At 32.4% G+C, this 20,110-nt stretch overlaps 3 protein-coding genes across 3 annotated transcripts; 2 read left to right on the top strand and 1 right to left on the bottom strand.

Moving 5' to 3' along the window:
- The first annotated feature begins 6,777 nt into the window (after positions 1-6,777).
- On the top strand, positions 6,778-11,180 carry LOC110888975. The gene is made up of 8 exons (XM_022136467.1): positions 6,778-7,003; positions 7,112-7,180; positions 7,406-7,651; positions 7,762-8,200; positions 8,302-9,242; positions 9,314-9,526; positions 9,642-10,535; positions 10,720-11,180. Exons 1-8 carry the CDS (start codon positions 6,778-6,780, stop codon positions 11,178-11,180), a joined length of 3,489 nt encoding a protein of 1,162 aa, XP_021992159.1.
- Positions 11,181-11,264: 84 nt separating this feature from the next.
- On the top strand, positions 11,265-12,424 carry LOC110888974 (ATP-dependent DNA helicase pif1-like). The gene is made up of 2 exons (XM_035980205.1): positions 11,265-11,838; positions 11,908-12,424. The coding sequence occupies exons 1-2, from the start codon at positions 11,265-11,267 to the stop codon at positions 12,378-12,380; spliced, it is 1,047 nt and encodes a 348-aa protein (XP_035836098.1). The 3' UTR covers positions 12,381-12,424.
- Positions 12,425-17,132: 4,708 nt separating this feature from the next.
- Positions 17,133-17,928, bottom strand: LOC110891433 (lachrymatory-factor synthase). The gene has a single exon (XM_022139125.2). It carries the CDS (start codon positions 17,825-17,827, stop codon positions 17,324-17,326), a length of 504 nt encoding a protein of 167 aa, XP_021994817.1. The 5' UTR covers positions 17,828-17,928; the 3' UTR covers positions 17,133-17,323.
- Between the last annotated feature and the right edge of the window lie 2,182 nt (positions 17,929-20,110).

Raw genomic sequence — 20,110 nt, forward strand, 5'->3', positions numbered from 1 at the left:
TGGGTATCAAAGAATGAATTTGGGGCATTTAGTTATAAAATTCTATGGATTTTTACAGTTTGTATATCTAGTAGAAGTTCAAGTGGTTTAGGGTTTTAAATCCCTTTTGAGGGCCTGTAACAAGCTTAAACTACGTGACTAATTGTGCATAAAGACAAGTGGTCAAAGAAAAGAAATGGTCAACAAAAAGCATTTGTGCATAAAAAATATTACTTGCTTTCAAAGTTCTTGGAGGTCAAATATCAGAATGTGCTTAGAAAATACAAGTCTTACATAACTATCAAAGAACATCAAACCAAACTCATTATCTTGTTCGCTACAAGTCTTTTAGAAAAGATTAAAAGAAGGCTTTTGGTAAAATAAAGTCAAACTGGTGGATAGTGTGTGAGTTGTTCAAAAGTTAATACATTTAGCCATTTAGGACAATCAAATATAGCTTCTAGATATGAACATGTGGTCTGGGCCAGTTCAGTTGATCAAGAAGTTTGGTTCATGTCTTAAAGGGCCCAAATCTAGTTATTAACCGTCCAAGATGAAAGACACTAAGATTGATTTGGGCCTTAACCGGCCCATAACTTGTAATGCTTTCCAGAATATATATCATGACATATAAGTTAGATATGATAGAAGCCACAACTATTTTTATAATTTTTTTAATTATTCTTAATACAAGCTATATATTTTGATAAAAATCATACCAAAAAAAAGATAATAGCTTTTATATCCTTTAAGGCTTTAAATTGACAATTTTCAGAGTAATGAGATTTATACAATGATCCACGTTCATGTTTCTAATCTTGTCTTATTAATTAGTATGTTACATACTTTGATTATCAATTAAGCTTTTATTATGCTACTTTCAACTTGAAATTGCATATTTTATTACAAATAACATACATGTTAGCTAAGTTAATATTTTTTTATAGTTGATTATAACTAAATCATGTCATTTGCGTTACCAAATAAGTCAAAAGTAGAAAACTTTTCATGCGTTAAAGATCAAGTATTTATAAACCATGGCGATAAAGTAGATACCTGATCGTAGCTTTCGCGGGGTAGATGCATACTTAATTGTATGAGAAAGATTAGAGAACTGCAAAATATATATATATATATATATATATATATAGGGTTAGGATCATGAGTGAACAACAACCTTGTTTGTGAACAAAGTGAACCAATCTCAACCATTCATTTGATTAGTTGATGAAAAGGTTGGGATTGTAATTCTACAATTAATCTTTTTTGTTTAAATTTGTTTTCAATAATTCTATCAGTTACAAGTTCGTTATTTTTGGAATTTTAGGAGATTTCCTTTGATTAAATCTCTATACAATATTTTTCGAAATCATCTCTTTATTTAACATACGAAGAAAATCGCCCAGTATTCTCGAAATCATCTCTTTGTTTAACATACGAAGAAAATCGCCCAGTATTTGCCAGATCATTTGTTTATTTAACAGAATTCAATCCCGTTTTTACACAATCATGAATCGTCTGTGATATCATTTTAGTTCATCTCATATGTCTCGTCCAGGTCCAACTGTTTTTTTATTTTTTGTGCCGCAAGCGTAAACGATTTCGTAAATATGTTTTTTAGTTCATCTGATTGTTGATTTTAATATGAGATTGAAGCATTATGCTGACTTTGATTATATGTCGAGAAATAATTGTTTTTGGGTGCAGTTTTAATAGAATTCCTAATCAGTTGTTTAGGTGTTTATTCCCAGTATGATAGATATTTTTTTCTAGATATACTGAAGTAAATTATTTTTTTTATTAAGATAAGAGTTGCATGTACACATATGTATATACATTTACAGCACAGATATACACATATGTATTTACAACACGTTTTTTCGTAAAGACAGCCATTGCATGTACACATATGTATATACATTTACAGCAACATCAGCACCAGATATACACATGTGTATTTACGTCTGTAATTGATTTCTCTTCAAGTTCCTGATCAACACAAACATTCGCTCCATCAGCACCAGATTCTTTCTCATATGTTTTACCATTCACCATCTAAACACCTGTTTCCAATTATAAAAACTTAATACACAAAAAATAAGGCATACAATCCTTATACTAGTATATAACATACTTAACCCCTTTATCTTACAAACATTTTTTCCTTTCAACGCACATTACATACAATTTTTTCTCCCAAAAACCCATATACAACACTAATGTACATATGTGAATAATTTTACAACAAAGATATACACATGTGTATAAACAGTGTACATAACAAGATTATAATTATTGTACACACAGAACATACGTATACACATTTACAGCACATATATACATATGTGTATTAATGGCACAGATTTCAAATCACAGGTTACAACTATTGTACACACCATACATATGTTTATACATTTTGCAAAAAAAAAAAATCATATACATCATAAATACACAAGTGTATAACAACAACAATACACCAACTATCCCAGACCCAAGGGTCTGCAACCCATCGTTCCGATTACAATGCCGGAAAAAACAGAGCACCGACAAACCTCTTAATCACAAACCCCAAACCGACAAACCAACTACTCATGTAATCGAATTCATACCAATCAAAACAAAAACTCATACCATAAACTTTTGATTAAACAACTAGTAAAACTTCAAAATGATCTCATATAGACCGATTGGACTAAACCCTAACTTTTTTTGTTTCAGTAATTTAGAAGGATTAATGATCATAGACAACCGGAATCTATGTACTGAGTATAAACTTACCGTTTTGTAAACTTCCGTTGATTTCCCTCGCGGAATGCCACTCCGATTGTCCTACTTCGTATTGCTGGTCCCGTGTGAAGGTGAGTGATGTGGAAGATGTTCTTATTACCAGGGATATTTTGATACCAAATCAACAAGAGCAATTATTATGGAAGAAAATATTTGATTATAATCTAAAGAGACAATTACAATTACGTTACCAGTTTCCCAAAAATAAAGATGTGTACTTTTACATTATTACCCTTATTGATTATTTCTCTTTATTATTTTTTAATCAAATAATTACTAAATTAAATCTCATCATCTAACAAATGAGTGGTCAAGATCTGTTCACTCTGTTCACAAGTTACTCCTTGTTCACTCTAGAACCCTACCCTATATATATATATATATATATATATATATATATATATATATATATAACATTGAAAACATGCACGGCCAAGTTAGTACTTACGAAGTCAAACGTGAAAAGAACGGAAAAGCTGTACGCTATTCAGTCATCGATTGGCCTGTCTTTATGGCCGAAAATAACTTGAATGACGGCGACATGCTTGATTTCACTTATGTGACTTCAAAGAAAACCGTTATCTTAAAAAATGTCCGACATGTCTAAGCAAATGTGCACCGAACTTTCATAAACTGTCTTTACAACAACTGTTGGGTTTTTTTTTTTTGGTAACTATCCTTTGAACATGTAACCATATGGACTTATTTTTGATGTGGACTTTTGTATGTTACCTAACTTTTGTGTATATGTTTACTGTTTAAGTTTATGTTTGTTTCTATAACTAGAAATGTATATCAATATTCCAGAATGCTATACTATTAAATATATTATTTAGGAGTCATTTGTCAATTTTTCAATTCACATTTGTTTCATACTTTCGTTTAATATTGATGATATAATCAATATACTTTAATTGATTATTGTAATTCATAACATACCAAACATACAAAAACTATTTTTGTAAAGGTCAAACTATAGCTAATTTTAAATTTGGAATAACTAATCAAACATAAATCAAGAAAATTTTTTGCAATTTAACTTGATTTGCTATTAAATTGATTCCATAAATATGTAAACCACTATTTATATTGAACGAAGACTACTATTTCGTTTACTATGTAATCGTATAGTTTGTTGGTTTACTTAAGGCTTATACATTTTACGATTCTATCTTCTTCTTCTTCTTATTGCGCTAACCTGAATCACATTTCCGGTGATGTCAAAAAGATCGAAAAATGAAAATGTGTCTTCTTCATTCAAAGATGTACAGAACGAGAACATTGCAAACCGTAAGTGCCATTTCATTGATTTATCAAAATAAAGTATCAATTTCGCGATCATGTTCCTTAATTTTTCATGAACCTATTTACAGTTATACTCACATCGAAAAGGTCAAAGATTGAGTCTTCGTCTTTCGTCAATCAACCTTGCAATACAAACAATTCAAGGGGTAGCATTTTGAATATCTTTCAGTTTACTGATTATTAGGTAGACACATGGCTCAAACAATTGACATATACTATTTTTTGTATGCTTTTATTATTGATGTTGCAGGTTGCATGTCAAGGATTCCATTTTCAGACATAACTAATGGTATACATATAATTCACACATATATGCATAATCCTTTAATATGTTGGTATAGTAGTTTCCTTTATATTTATACTTTGTAAATTGTAATTTAAATTTTTTTTTAGTTCGCAATCCTGATACGAATAAGGAAGCCAAAGAGAGGCGACGACAACGAAAAAATCTATTTGGATTCTCGGAAAAATCGGTCTCTACAAAGACATTCTAACGCTCTCAGGAATGTATCTTCAGGTAATAGTTGTAAACTAAATGTAATTCTGAAAGGAACGTACCATCAAATTATAGTTTTAAAGTTAGATGCATTGATCAAGATAATGTGACCACGATTGCGTCGTAAACATTTAAATAGCAAAACCTTATGTCTGTAACAACTTATAATCGTATATTGATGTTGTAATTGCTAGATGACCATTATATTTAAAGTAGCATTCCAACAGGATACATGTATCACAATATTTAAACATATAACATAGGCCAAAATATTATCAAGTTCTGTTCCAACATCTAACTTCTAACATAAACAAAACATTTAAACAGCTTCCTAAAAAAGCAGTCCTACACACTTATATACTTATTGCCAAAACCGTTACTTAGACAAAATTACCATATAAAATGGTTTAACGGTTTTGATCTATGGTACTAACCCCATTATTCTTCGATTACATCCCTAACAAAGAGTGTAGGCATGTCCTCATACCACTCTAAAACGCAAAGATAACCCATCTTGATGTTGTTTTCACGAACCCATGCTGGCCATCCCAATACACTAAACCGATTTTTCTTTTTTGCTCTTTTTGGTTCAGCCGTGACCTTCAGATTTGTTTCCACACCACGCCTGTTTTTAATGGTCACCTTTCCACAGCGATCGATTCCCATGGCTCTTGCAACCTTTACTGGTATCCGCTAAAAAATGCCAAACAAGTATCCAGACGGTAATGATAAAGGCACTAAGGACACCATATAACAACAACAGTTAACTTACTACACAAATAATCAATATAAATACTTACAAAACGTGTACAAGAGGAGGGCATGAAAATGAGATTTGGTTCTGGTGCGTCCCAGTCAATTTCTTCGGAAGTGAAAGATTCGTCTGAGTCCGAATCTGTTAGCATGATCACTTCCGTTTCTTTGTTATGTTTCTTTCGCTCAGTTGAAGAACGCGCCATTGACTACATACAATTATAACAGTAAATATTAGATGTTGATTATCATAGAACATATCGATTTTGAAAAAATCCCCAAATTTATTAACATTTTTGTGTAACACTTATGCCAAACAAATATACATATCAACAATTATCCTGACCAAAAAACCAAAAACAAACAATAATAGATGTTCAGAAAATAATCAATCAATAATAATAATAATGCCCCAACGATAATCATTATGAAATCGAAACCCTAAACCCACCTAACCGATAAAACAAACAATACGAAACTAAACCCTGAAACAATAACGGCTGATTACGATCACAAAACATGTAATTTCGCTCAGCCAAAACGCAAATCTATATAACATGATGAAACGACGAAGAGAATGCCGTTAAAAACTATATGTTGTCTATCAAAGAACATGTCGGTTTATGAAAAATCGTCAAATTTAGATTGCAAATCCCTAACACTGATTCAATTAAACCTCAAGGTTATGTGAGAAACATTAGATTGAATCGTACCTGTTGTTGATTTCTCTTTTCGACGGTGATAATGAGAATGCCGATCAAATGGTAAACTTTGTATTCGTATGGAGACTGTCAAGATATATAGGGGAAACAATAGGGGAAATAAGAATCATTGTTAGCTATAAAATATCTGATATATGATTTGACAAGTAGATGATTACTTATATATATAGATAAAACTATTTGATTACTTAATGTAATCAAATTATAAATATATAACCGGTTCAATTTTTAATAAAAATAATAACTATAATATATTTAAAAAAAAATATGAAACAATGAAATTATTTTTAAATATACTGATTCACTATACATTATAAATGTTACTACTAAATATGAAATTTAAGAACTTACAAACCATTTTCATTGTCGGAAAGAAATAAACGTATCATTTTTGGTCCATTCCCATTCCATTTATTATGTCGTCGTTCAAACTACGGCAAATTGTAATATTCTACCAAACTGCAATACAGCTTCCTTTATGTTATTCCTATGTCAAAAAACATGCCATTGTATTACACATAACAGTTTCCTATTTTCGAATACTTTATTTGTAATTATACATCAAATTGTATTTATACACATGTATTGTATTTATACTCACCTATTTACTATTATCCCAGATGTCCAGCAACGAACACCATTGGGCAACATTTCAAACGGTATTATTTAACTTTTTATCTTCTGAGTATGCACATTTTCAATTTAAACCCTATCATTATATTTCATTTAGCTTATATGTGTTTTATATTTAATGATTGTCTGCAAGTTTTCATCCCTAAACTTACTCAAGATGAGAGTAAGGAGAGGCGTAAACTTAGAAAATTATACATCGATGGTAAACGTTATGGAACGCAAAAAGGTACATCACAATCTATACATGTTATAGCATCTACCTCTGGTTCGTCATCCATTCCGCATGACATGGTCAATGTTACAACAGAGGCGTCCATTGGATATGGAGGTAAAACTTTAATAAATGTTTGAAGTACGATATTATTAAAAAAAAATTAATTTCTTTAGTGGATAATGTTTATATGTGAATTATCTATTTTTTATTATAAAACTACAGTTTTTGAACCGAGACTTCTTCAAAATCACTGCAAAGAGAGACGGAGGTTAAGGAAGTTATATTTAGACAGTAAAAGATCTACAAGTCTACAACGATGAAAATTACACTCTTCCAATACTTTATCATCTTCTTCTGAATTAAGATTGATATCTTCCAACACGCACAACGTTACTCCTACAACGTCGGTTGTACCTACAAGTAATAATTATATTTACCAAATAATTCAAATTTAATTTCAAAAACGGTATATATGTTTAAAAAAGTTAATAAGTTTGAGTATATTATGTTATTTAGGTAATCTTAGTTGTCTTACAAACAACATGACTACACCAATAAACATCCGTCGTTTTTCTCTATCTTCAAACATCACAAATTCTAGCAACACAACACCTACTATTCTACAAAGTTCTTCTTTACAGAGGATGTCGCCGGGAAAACGTAAGTTATTAAGTAAACCACGAGTTACAACTCCTATACCAATGATCGACTTGACGACAGAGGAAACTACAGATGATGCAATTTACAAAGGAGTTTCAACAGGTATAAGATCAATTATTTTATTTATTTTATTAAGTAAATAGTATATATTTTTTTATACAAACTTATACTTCGTAAAGTAATATTCTTTTTTTGTTCAACTAACATTACAGATTATTTTGATCATGGTGACCAATGTATTACTTGTGAAGTATGCAATGCTAAATTATGGGATGCTGAAAAAGGAAGGGGAAGAAAAGAGAAAGGAAGAATATGCTATTTCTTATGTTGTGGTTATGGCAAAGTAGAGCTACCAGATTATAAAGATGCTGTTCCAAGTTATAAGAAACTTTTTACGTATAAGGATAAAGAAAGCAAACATTTTTTGAATAATATTCGACGGTATAACTCCATGTTTGCTTTCACGTCAATGGGTGGTAAGGTTGATCACACTGTCAACAGAGGTAACGGACCATTCTGCTACAGAATTAGTGGAGAGAACTACCACAGCACTGGAAGCCTGCTTCCCGAAGACGGAGATCAACCTAAATTTTGCCAGCTCTACATTTTCGATACTGACAACGAACTTTCCAACAGACATTCCGTTGTTAGGTAAATATAATAAAGTATAATTTTTTTTCCCATCAAATCTTTCTATAATATATTTTTTATTAATATTGATGTTTGTTGACACTCCGCTATTTTTTAATCAGTCGTTCCAAGGATTCATCCTCCGCGAGTGTCGCTGAACTTGATAGTAAACTGATTGAACATATAAAATGTGTTTTAGATTCAGAAAACCAGTTGTTAAAAGCTTATAGGATGGTTAGAGACTGTTTTCATGAAAACCCTGATCTTAATCTGAAGCTTCGTCTAATTGGTATTAGAGAAAAGGATGGACGAACGTATAATTTACCAACTTGTGGTGAAGTTGCTGCTCTAATTGTGGGGGATATTGCAAACACAATCAACAATAGAGATATAGTTATTGAAACGCAGACAGGTACTTTGAAAAGAATTAGTGAATTGCATCCTTCATACCTTGCACTTCAATATCCTATTTTATTCCCTTATGGAGATGATGGTTACAGAATTGACATCCCTCATCGAGGTGTCGTAGACGTAATCAATAAGAAACGTCCAAATTGTACAATGAGAGAGTTTTTTGCATATCGTGTGCAAGACAGAATTAATCAGTTTTCATTGATTCTAAATTCAAGGAGACTCTTTCAACAATTCTTGGTTGATGCGTATACTATGATTGAGAGCGAAAGGCTAAACTACATACGACTTCAACAAAAGAATCTAAGGTCAGATAGCTATGAAAGTCTATGTGAATTAAGAAATAAGGGCCAGCAAGACATATCTAAGGTTGGAAAACGAATCTTTTTGCCCTCTTCGTTTACCGGTGGCGCTAGATATATGATGCAAAATTATTTAGATGCCATGGCTATCTGTAAGTGGTTTGGTTATCCGGATTTTTTTATAACCATCACGTGCAATCCAAAGTGGCCTGAGGTAAAAAGGTTTCTTAGAGACACAAATCTTAAACCTAAAGATAGGCCCGATATACTGACGAGATTGTTTAAAATAAAGTTGGATTCAATTTGCAAAGATTTTAAAGAACGCCATCTATTTGGAAAAGTTGCAGCAGGTATTTTATCAAATTCCTTTTTATATACATATTAGATTATTTAAATCTACTAATGATTTCTTTTTGTACAGTTGTTTACACAATCGAGTTTCAAAAGAGAGGATTGCCTCATGCCCACCTATGCTTATTCTTAGAAAATGAATCCAAACTTCCAACGGTAGACCATGTTGATCCATTTATAACTGCAGAAATCCCTGATGAAGATGAAGATGCAGAATTATATGCGCTTGTGAAAGACTATATGATTCATGGTCCATGTGGTAACGCTAATTTAAGTTGTCCATGTATGGTTGACAATAAGTGTTCGAAAGGTTTTCCAAAGAATTTTCAAGATCATACTACACTGGATTCAAATGGATTCCCAATATACAAAAAGAAGAGATAATGGTGCTTATGTAGTAAAAAATGAAATCGACATAGACAACAGAAGTGTTGTGCCATACAACAAAAAACTTTTGAAACGCTACCAGGCACATATAAATGTTGAGTGGTGCAATCAAGCCGGATCAATTAAATATTTGTTTAAATATATAAATAAAGGCCCTGATAGAGCAACCGTTGCTGTTGTCCAACATGATAATAACAATGAACAACTAGAACAAGACGAGGTGAAAGAATATTATGATTGTAGGTATATATCGGCTTGTGAGGCATCTTGGAGGATCTTCGCCTATGATGTGCATTACAGGACTCCTTCTGTTATGAGGCTGCCTTTCCATCTTCCCGGAAAACAACCTGTTGTTTTTGGACCAGACGAGGATATTAATCAAGTCCTTAACAAACCATCTGTCAAAGCTTCAATGTTTCTTTCCTGGATGGAACGTAACAAAGACCCGAATGACACATTGGCCCGTACACTTACATATGTTCAGTTTCCAAGTTGGTATGTATGGAAGCTTGATAAACGTTGTTGGGAACCTAGACAAAGACATAAGTCAATTGGGAGAATTCACGCTGTAAGTCCGTCTCTTGGGGAAGCATATTATTTAAGAATTCTTCTTAACAAAGTGAAAGGACCAAAATCTTTTGATGATATTAAAACAGTTGATGGTAAGGTATATGATACATTTAGAGATGCATGTTATGCACTCGGTCTTTTGGACGATGACGCAGAATACATTGAGGCAATCAAGGAAGCAAATGAAACAGGATCCCCTTCGTATCTTCGTAATTTATTTGCTACTTTGCTATTAACAAATACGTTGTCCAGACCTGAGGTTGTATGGGAAAGCACATGGAGATACATGACAGACGACTATATCTACAGACTTAGAAAATATCATCGTCTTACAGGTAATTGTTTTACACAAAATGTTGTTATTATCCCCTTTTATTTCTTTTTGGTTGCGTAAAAAAAAACAATTTTCATTTAAAGATAACATGGTTTTGTGTTTCATTTATGCTATATGGTTTGGTTAATTAAATATTTTTTGATTTCATAACTTGATAATATATTTTTTTTCCCAATTTTTTACAGCTTTATCAATTCCAGATCACCAGCTTAAAAACTACGTTTTGAGTGAAGTTGAAAAATTCTTAGCCAGAAACAACTCATCACTCAAAAGATTTGAGACAATGTCGTACCCAGATACTGCGTCTATGTCTGATTCAGACAATCGTTTGATTAACGAGGAGCGTATCTACGACCAAACGAATCTTCAACTTGAATTTAATAATCAACTTAATTTGCTAACTGAGGAGCAACGGTCAGTTTTCCAACAAATAATCAACGCAATTGAGGGTAACAAAGGTGGGGTTTTTTTTGTTTACGGGTATGGTGGTACCGGCAAGACCTTCTTATGGAAGACATTATCTGCGGCAATCAGATCAAAAGGTCAAATTGTATTAAACGTTGCTTCAAGTGGCATCGCGTCGTTGTTATTGTCTGGTGGCAGGACCGCGCATTCCAGGTTTCGTATTCCATTGAATCTTACATAAGATTCAGTTTGTCATATAAAACCTAATGGAGATGTTGCTAGACTACTACACGAAACAAACTTGATTATATGGGATGAAGCGCCTATGGTCCATAAGCATGCATTCGAAGCGTTGGATAGAACAATGAACGACATTTTCAATATCGAAACTTCAAACAGATCAAACATCCGCTTTGGAGGGAAGGTTATTGTTTTAGGAGGCGATTTTAGACAGATCCTTCCTGTTGTTCCAAATGGTGGAAGACAAGAGATTGTCAATGCCTCAATAAGTTCGTCTTATCTGTGGAATACATGTAAGTTGCTGAGATTAACAAAAAACATGAGGTTAACAGTTGGAAGTTCAGCATCGGACGCTGAAGAAATAAAACAATTTGCCAAATGGCTTTTGGATATAGGTGAGGGAAATGTTGGTGGTCCAAATGATGGAGAAGCGTCAATTGAAATACCAAGCGACCTTCTAATCAATGATACATCGGATCCCATTTCAACTTTAATTGATTTTGTGTATCCTTCAATTCTCGAAAACTACAACAATCAGAATTATTTCAGTGAGAGGGCTATACTTGCACCTAAGAACGAGGTTGTGCATGAAATTAATGATCGGTTGTTGTCACTATTCCCAGGCGAAGAACGAGAGTATCTTAGTTCAGACAGTCTTTGTCAGTCTGAAAATCCAAACGCTACACAACAAAAACTATACTCTCCTGATGTGCTTAACGGTCTTAAAGTATCCGGCTTACCTAATCATAGGCTAGCACTAAAAGTAGGCGTGCCGGTGATGCTATTACGTAACATTGACCAACAAAATGGGCTTTGCAATGGTACTCGACTACAAGTCAAAAAAATGTATAACCGTGTAATAGAAGCCGAGATAATATCCGGAGGGAACATAGGCACTCGCACTTATATACCAAGGATTAGTTTGATACCTTCTGATAAAAAAATTCCTTTTGAGTTTCAAAGGAGACAATTTCCGTTGGCTGTTTGTTTCGCAATGACTATTAACAAGAGTCAGGGACAATCACTGTCTAGAGTTGGTCTGTATCTGAAGCAACCAGTTTTCACCCATGGTCAGCTGTATATTGCTTTATCAAGAGTTAAAACCAGACAAGGAGTTAAACTTCTGATTTTGGACAATGACGGCAAACCTACTAATAAAACGACAAATGTAGTTTACAAAGAAGTATTTCGTGACTTGTGATCTCCATGTACTCATTCATCAAACGATCTTTCATTCCATGTAACTGTTCCATAAAAATCATAATAACATGTTTTTGAAGTTATTTAATTCTTAATTATTTTTGTTTTTTAATCAATTTTGTTACTGTAATAAAAAACATTTATACTCATACACATACTTAAATATTAAACTAAAAGTATGCATAAATAAACAGCACGTTCACTTACAATCCTCTATCCATTATCTTCCATATACGCAATATTACACAAATTTGGATCATCATGCATCTGGATATATTACATTATTTGTCTCATTGTAGTTTACTAAATTATTATTACTTGAACGGTTATTTAATTCAAACGATTACTTCAATAAATTAAAGTTATTCATTTGTGTTTTAGTCCACCCGCGAACCTCGCGGGTTCTTAAACTAGTAATTACTAAATTAAATCTCATCATCTAACAAATGAGTGGTCAAGATCTGTTCACTCTGTTTACAAGTTACTCCTTGTTCACTCTAGAACCCTACCCTATATATATATATATATATAGAGAGAGAGAGAGAGAGAGAGATGGGGGAGAAGAAGATGAGTGGTCTCTTTTTTGATTTTTTTTATTTTTTAATTATTCAGGGACAACTTAGTTATTTCACAAAGACTTAACTGGAAAATTTAACAAAGGTTAGTGTTAAGAACCACCCGGTTTTAAAAATTGCAACCACTGGAACTAAATGTGTAATTAGTGAACCCTTAGGACCAAGCCTGCAATTTTCGCAAACCACTGGGCCAACCAGGCATTTAACTCCAATCAAAACTAAAAATATCATATATGTCCTTACAAAATAGTTAAAACATCAAATATACCCAATTTATTAATAACAATCTAGTAAATAATCATTTTACCCTTATTTTTTAACTTCACGTTTTCATATATGCTCATCTTTTAACTTCATATTTTTATATAACACATTTTAAGCTTAAATTTATTTTTACCCGTTTTTATTTTTATCTATTTTTATTTCTATAAACAATAGTATTCTCCATATATAATATTTAAGCTAAATAGATTAAGCTAGAAATGAGTAAAATATAATATTTGAAGTTAAAGGTCATATATGAGATTTCAAAGTTTTAGAAAAATGAGGGTAAAATTGTCATTTATTAAATTGTTTTTAATGAATTGAGTATATATGATATTTCAACTATTTTGTAAGGGTATATATGATATTTATAATTTTACATGAATATATATGATATTTTGCAAGTTTGTAGAGCTATATATGAAATTGCCCCTATATATATAAAGTCGTTTAATTCTTATCCCATCACTGTCAATATTTGTATTACTGTTAGGGTGTACGGGGCACTATGCGGGGAGGCAAGCGGTGACCCCATTCCCCAAGCGGGAATACCGCCGCCATCCCCGCGGTGAGGCAATTCGGTGAGCAAGATCGGTGTATGTTCACCGCTATAGAAATGCACAAGGATCGAGGGTGAACGTTGGGCAACGGTAATATTTAAAAAAAATTCAATTTTAACCAATATAAATAACCAACTTCAATCTAATTTTTTACCACACTCATTCTCAAACTTATACTCTAAAAATCTATCAAATACAACACAAAGCCAAACCGAGCAATGGAGAACCAACCCCGCGAAGCCAAGAAAAAATCTAAGGGACGCGGCTCGCAACCGTCTCGTGGTGGTTCGAGCGGTGCAAGTGCACAACCACAACCCCCTTCCGAATATACTTCACAACCCCCGTTTTTTTACCAACAACCTTCACACCCCCCCCCCCTTTTACAACACCCAACCACAACCCACTTTCGGCTATTTTCAAAATTTGTTATCAATGGATCCTCAAACCCCCGCCTTCGACCCGTATGGTTTTCGTTCCCCACAAGTTCCATCTGCACGAGAAAATGTTGAACGTCCTCTACCTATTCACGAGGACGAGGAAGTAGTGCCCGAAACTAAAAATATCATATATGTCCTTACAAAGTAGTTAAAATATCAAATATATCCAATTTATTAAAAACAACCTAATAAATAATCATTTTATCCTTATTTTTTAACTTCATATTTTCATATATGCTCATCTTTTAACTTCATATTTTTACATAACACATTTTAAGCTTAAATTTATTTTTACCGAATTTATTTTTATCTATTTTTATTTTTTTAAATTTATTTCCATAAACAATAGTATTCTCCATATATAATATTCAAGCTAAATAAATTAAGCTAGAAATTAGTAAATATAATATTTAAAGTAAAGGTCATATATGAGATTTCAAAATTTTAGAAAAATAAGGGTAAAATTATCATTTATTAAATTGTTTTATAATAAATTGAGTATATATGATATTTCAACTATTTTGTAAGGGTATATATGATATTTATAATTTTGCATGAGTCTATATGATATTTGTAAGTTTATAGGAGTATCTATCTACTATAATAAAAGAAACCTGTTTTGGGACACTTGTCATTCTCTTATTTAATTGATTAAAATTATTAATAATACTAATAATAATAATAATATTTAATATAAATTAATAAAAATTTTTATTATTAATAATATTTAATCAAATCTAATCTAATACAAATTTTTATTATCAATAATATTTAATCAAATCTAATAAGAATTCATACGAATTCCAAAGTTGATATTAACTTTCAAATAATTAAAAAAAATCCACCTAACATCACAAATGTTTCTGTTAAATTTGATTAATTAATTTGTTCAATAATCACTATTATCTTTATCCTTCAGTACGGTTAACCGATTTATCATCATACAACCTCCCACCTAGTCAATCATATGATTTTTCAATCTTATATTAACTAATTAAATAAAGATTAATATTCAATCTTATCCTACTTTAAATATAAAAAAAAATCTGTTAGTTCAGATTAATATTCAATCTTATCCTACTTTAAATACAAAAAAATCCGTTAGTTTTTTAAATATATTTTTTTATTTATTTGGTATATAAAATCATATTTATTCAACCCATGTAATACATGGAGATTTTTAAAAATATAACTTTTTTTTATTATTTGGTAAACAATATTACATTTATTCAACCCGTGTAATACAATGGTTTTAAAGATATAATTTTTTTTTATTATTTGGTATATAATATTACATTTATTCAACCTGTACAATACATATGGTTCTTATAGATACAACTTATTTTATTATTTAATATATAAAATTACATTTCTTCAACCCGTGCAATAAATGAGGCTTTTAAAAAGATAATGTTTTATTATTTAGTATATAAAATTCATTTATTCGACCCGTGTAATACACAGAGTTATAACCTAGTTATATATATAAAGCGGTTTAATTCTTATCCCATCATTGTCAATATTTGTATTACTTATTATTGTAATTTAACTTTTATTATTATTGTTATATTAATTTTGGCATCACCGTATTGTTATTGTTAATGCAAATTAAAATAATTCGCTGGAATGATTTTTAGTAGATTTTAAATAAAACGTGAAGTTGTATATATATGTGAAGAAAAAATATCACTTTAACACGAATTTTGAAACAAGAAATAATTATATAATTATTCTCCATTTTTCCTTTAACCATGTAACTAAGAAATTGAATTTGCATTTAGTTTTTTTCTTATATCAAATAATTTATATGTTAGACTATTTTTTCAACACCAACCGATATATATAATATTAAAAACTAGTAAGAAGCTAGCTAACAAAAAGTTACATGGCATGCCAGTCGTTAAATAATTGAAACTAAACATACCTGTATGGTGGTGGTGGTTCATAAGCAAATACAAAGCCTTTAAACACTTGGGTTAGGAGGGAGAGATTTAAGGTTAAAATCCCATACACGACGGTAATTAAAAAAATATTTAACGTTAAAAAAAGTGTGAATTATTGAAAATCTTCTATTTTTTTTATTTCCAAATAGAACACAAGGTAGTCAAAATAATCGCATACATATAATACATTTTTTTGGGAAAGAACTTTCAGAAAAAAAAAATCGAAAATGGAATTTTGAATGCGAGGTACATGAATCTTGAGTCTTGACTTTGCAAACTTCAGGCACCACAAGCCAAAAAACAATAAAATTTTCTAACATTAAATTATGAATACGAGGTACAGGAATCTCGACTTCAATTAGCACCAAAAAACAAGGTTTTATTCAATTATCCGACTTAAACAAGGTTTTATTGTAATTTTTTTACTTTAATGTATTAAGTTAATATTATTTATTTTTATTTTTTCTGTTTTTGAAATATGTAATTATAAGTTAGTTAATGCTCGCCACTTTTAATATACCCAGTGATTACATTAACTATAAGTTTATAGTAATTTTAACTAATTATAAATCTAAGGGTGTCCGGGGCGTATTCGGGGAGGTGATTCGGTGAGGGGTTTCCCCGATCGGGAACACCGCCGCCATCACCGCGGGGTCCCGATTCGGGGTGGGTTTTGGGTGTGGGTTCACCGATTGAAGAAGGAGAGATGGTGGGGCCAATCAACTTTCCAACCAATCAATTGTTTTGTTTTTTTTTTTTTTTTTTTTGAATAAAAAAACAAGGGTAGTTCAGAGGGGAGTGGCGCCATCAAATTGGGGTGTTAGAGGAGTTTAAGAGGGGAGTTGACGTGGCACACATGGATTGGTTTGGCGTAAGAGAGGGGACTCACCTATTAGGTGAACACCCCCTTCACCCTAATAATGAAGTATAGGGCCAAAGTTATAATTATAGATTTTCAAGATTTTAAATCAAAATTTAACCAAATATAAAATTTATTCATTTATGTCACCACTCACTCACCAATCATGACGACTTATTTAATTTTGCACTAAAAACATTCGCAGAGAAAGATGCCCCAAAACCACTTGTAAACAAGCATAAAGTGATTATTATACAATACAACAAAAAACAATAGAGTAATACATATATTTTTTTTTATGTTTTTTCAATTAGTTGCAGCTTGTAGCTCCTTCTCCATCCTCTCAGCCATAGCTTTCAAAGATGATTCCAAATAACCACACAAATCCTCCAATCTCATTCCCTCCACCGGATCCGCCACGAACGACCACTCGACAACGCAACCATCATCGATATCAACCGCTTTGATCTCAGCAACATAAGTTGTAAACCCAAGGTTGTTCTCTCCTATCTCATAGCTCAAACACCTTTGGACGGGATCTAGTGACAACAGCTTCTCATGGCACCACTTTACAACCGTCGTTGGATCCTTATCGGTGTCGTTAGACGATGGTATGATGGTGGCACAATATCTTACTAAACCTGGCTGGCCATGGACTCCTTGGACATAGTGGCATGTGTTGATGGTTGGAAGCCATTTGTGTAAGTTGCAAAAGTCTTCAAGTAGTGGCCATACTTGTTCTGCTTTGGTGGTTTTGAGTTGTGCACTTGCTTTGCCTTCCCATTTTAGATTCTTGGTTTCTTTAGCCATGAGAGAGACAGGATGAGAGATTTAAGGAGAGAGATAGAGAGGTGTATATATATTTTTCATTGTGGAGAACTTTGAGATATGAAACTAGTGGACATGTTTTATGGAATGACTTTTTATTGGTCAACGCACTCCTTATATTGGAGAGTCTCGTTGTTTTACTCTGGTTGAACTATGTTGTCTTAATCAGGTCTACGCTGGCTTTAGAGTTTGGTTTGGATGTTTCCCGGGAAACCATACCGCCGGCTGTCACTTGACAGTCTTGTGCCATCACAAGAGCTGAACTTTACAACCTCTCACAAGACCAAGCTCAAATCCTTCATTGCCTTAATCAACCAAAAGTGAGACAAATAGGGATCGAACTTAAGTCTCTACCGGAGAATCTAATTAGCCTTCTACCACCAAGCCACAAGTGTTAGATTAAAAAAATGAATAAATTTGTTTCCTAACGAAGGAAATACATTAAGAAAAGGAGTGATAAATTTGGAGTAAACTGCCATTTTGGTCTCTGAGGTTTGGGCAGTTTTGTCACTTTAGTCCAAATCTTAAACCTTTTGTATCTGGGTCCCTGTGGTTTCAGTTTTCTTGCCATTTTGGTCCAAAAATTAAATCAGCTCAGATTTAAAAAAAAAAATCTAGTTTTTTTGTCCTTTTCCTCAGGGGGCAAATTGGTCATTTTATGAGTTATTATAACAAATTATTAATTATTAAACACTAAATAAAACTAAACCCTATAAAAGAACTGAACAATCTTCATCTTCCCCAGATGCCCCGAAACCCTCACTCCCTCTCTACCACCACCACCCACAGCCACCACCATTAAGCTCTGCCGCACCTTTCTTCACCCAGCCTCTAATAACCACTTTCTCTCTCAACAACCAGACTCTAATAACCGTCACCGAGAACTCATCCGCCACCTACCTAACCTCTCAAAACCCCTGCCTCGACTTCTTCCACACCATACCTAACACACCACCGGAAGACCTAATCAACCATCTAGATCTCGCATCGAGCCACAATCCTCTAACACTCAAACTCATCTGCAAACCTCAGATTTGTTCGCGGCACCAGTAAATTGGACAAACAGAGCTTCTATACAACAATGATCTAATAACTACAATATATGATCTAATAATACCTATACACACAGCTTCCTGTCCATCGTTAGTGAAGAAGCTCATGAGCTCTTTAGGAGTTGTATCCACAGATCTCGACGAAGGTTCGCAGTTGTGGCTGGTTTCGACGGTGATTGTGGTTGTGAAGATGAAGACATATATGTTCTTTTATAAGGTAGGTTTAATTTAGTTTTATTAATTTAATAATTTAATTAATAATGAGTTATAATAAATTTATAATGACCAAGTTACCCCTGAGGAAAAGGACAAAATAACAAGATTTAATTTGAGGAATCTGACCTGATTTCACTTTTGGACCAAAATGGCAACAAAACTGAAACCACGGGGACCCAGATGCAAAAGGTTTGAGATTTGGACTAAAGTGGCAAAACTGCCCAAACCTCAAGGACCAAAATGGTAGTTTACTCGATAAATACAAATTTCCGAGAAACTTATCATTTTATTTTTTAAAATTATCTATTTTTCTAAAATTGATAAATAACAGATAACATAACTTTTTTTTGTAGGAAATATGTAGCAACTGGTCTCAATTTGCTACAAATTCCCGACAAATTTAATATTTTATATTTCTTAAATTATTTATTTTATTGTAGTTTCAAATAATATAAAATTTTATAATTTTTGTCGGAATTTAGTCGAAAAGGTTGTAAATTTTGTGACGAAATTGCTACAAATGCTTATTGTGTGGCAATTTTGTAGGAAATCTATGGAAAATTTTTGGGTTTTTTTTTCTTTTTTGTCAAAAAATTGTAGGAAAATTGTAATAAAAATTGAGTTGTGGGAAATTTGTAGGAAATTTTTGTAGGAAAAAATGTGGTTTTCTAGTAGTGATCAAACTGGGAACTTTTCAAACACATAGGAAGGTGCAACTTTATAGTAGTATATAAGTGAAAGCTATAATAAGCTATTACCACCTAAGCTATAAAATGTGTGATAGCGAGGAAGAAACACCGGATCACGTCCTCGTTAAATGCAGGGTGGCGGAAAACGTCTGGGAACAAGTCGGCACGTGGGTCAAGGCGTCTGCGGCAACAAAACCTGATACACTTGGCGAGGTTTTCAGTTCGTTAAATGATTTCAACTGGCCGAAGGTAAAAAAAAGCTGTACACGCTATTTTTCTGTTAACTGCTTGGGTTATTTGGAAAAATC

The sequence above is a fragment of the Helianthus annuus genome, chromosome 11 (genome assembly GCF_002127325.2).
Source record: "Helianthus annuus cultivar XRQ/B chromosome 11, HanXRQr2.0-SUNRISE, whole genome shotgun sequence".
Taxonomy (NCBI): domain Eukaryota; kingdom Viridiplantae; phylum Streptophyta; class Magnoliopsida; order Asterales; family Asteraceae; genus Helianthus; species Helianthus annuus.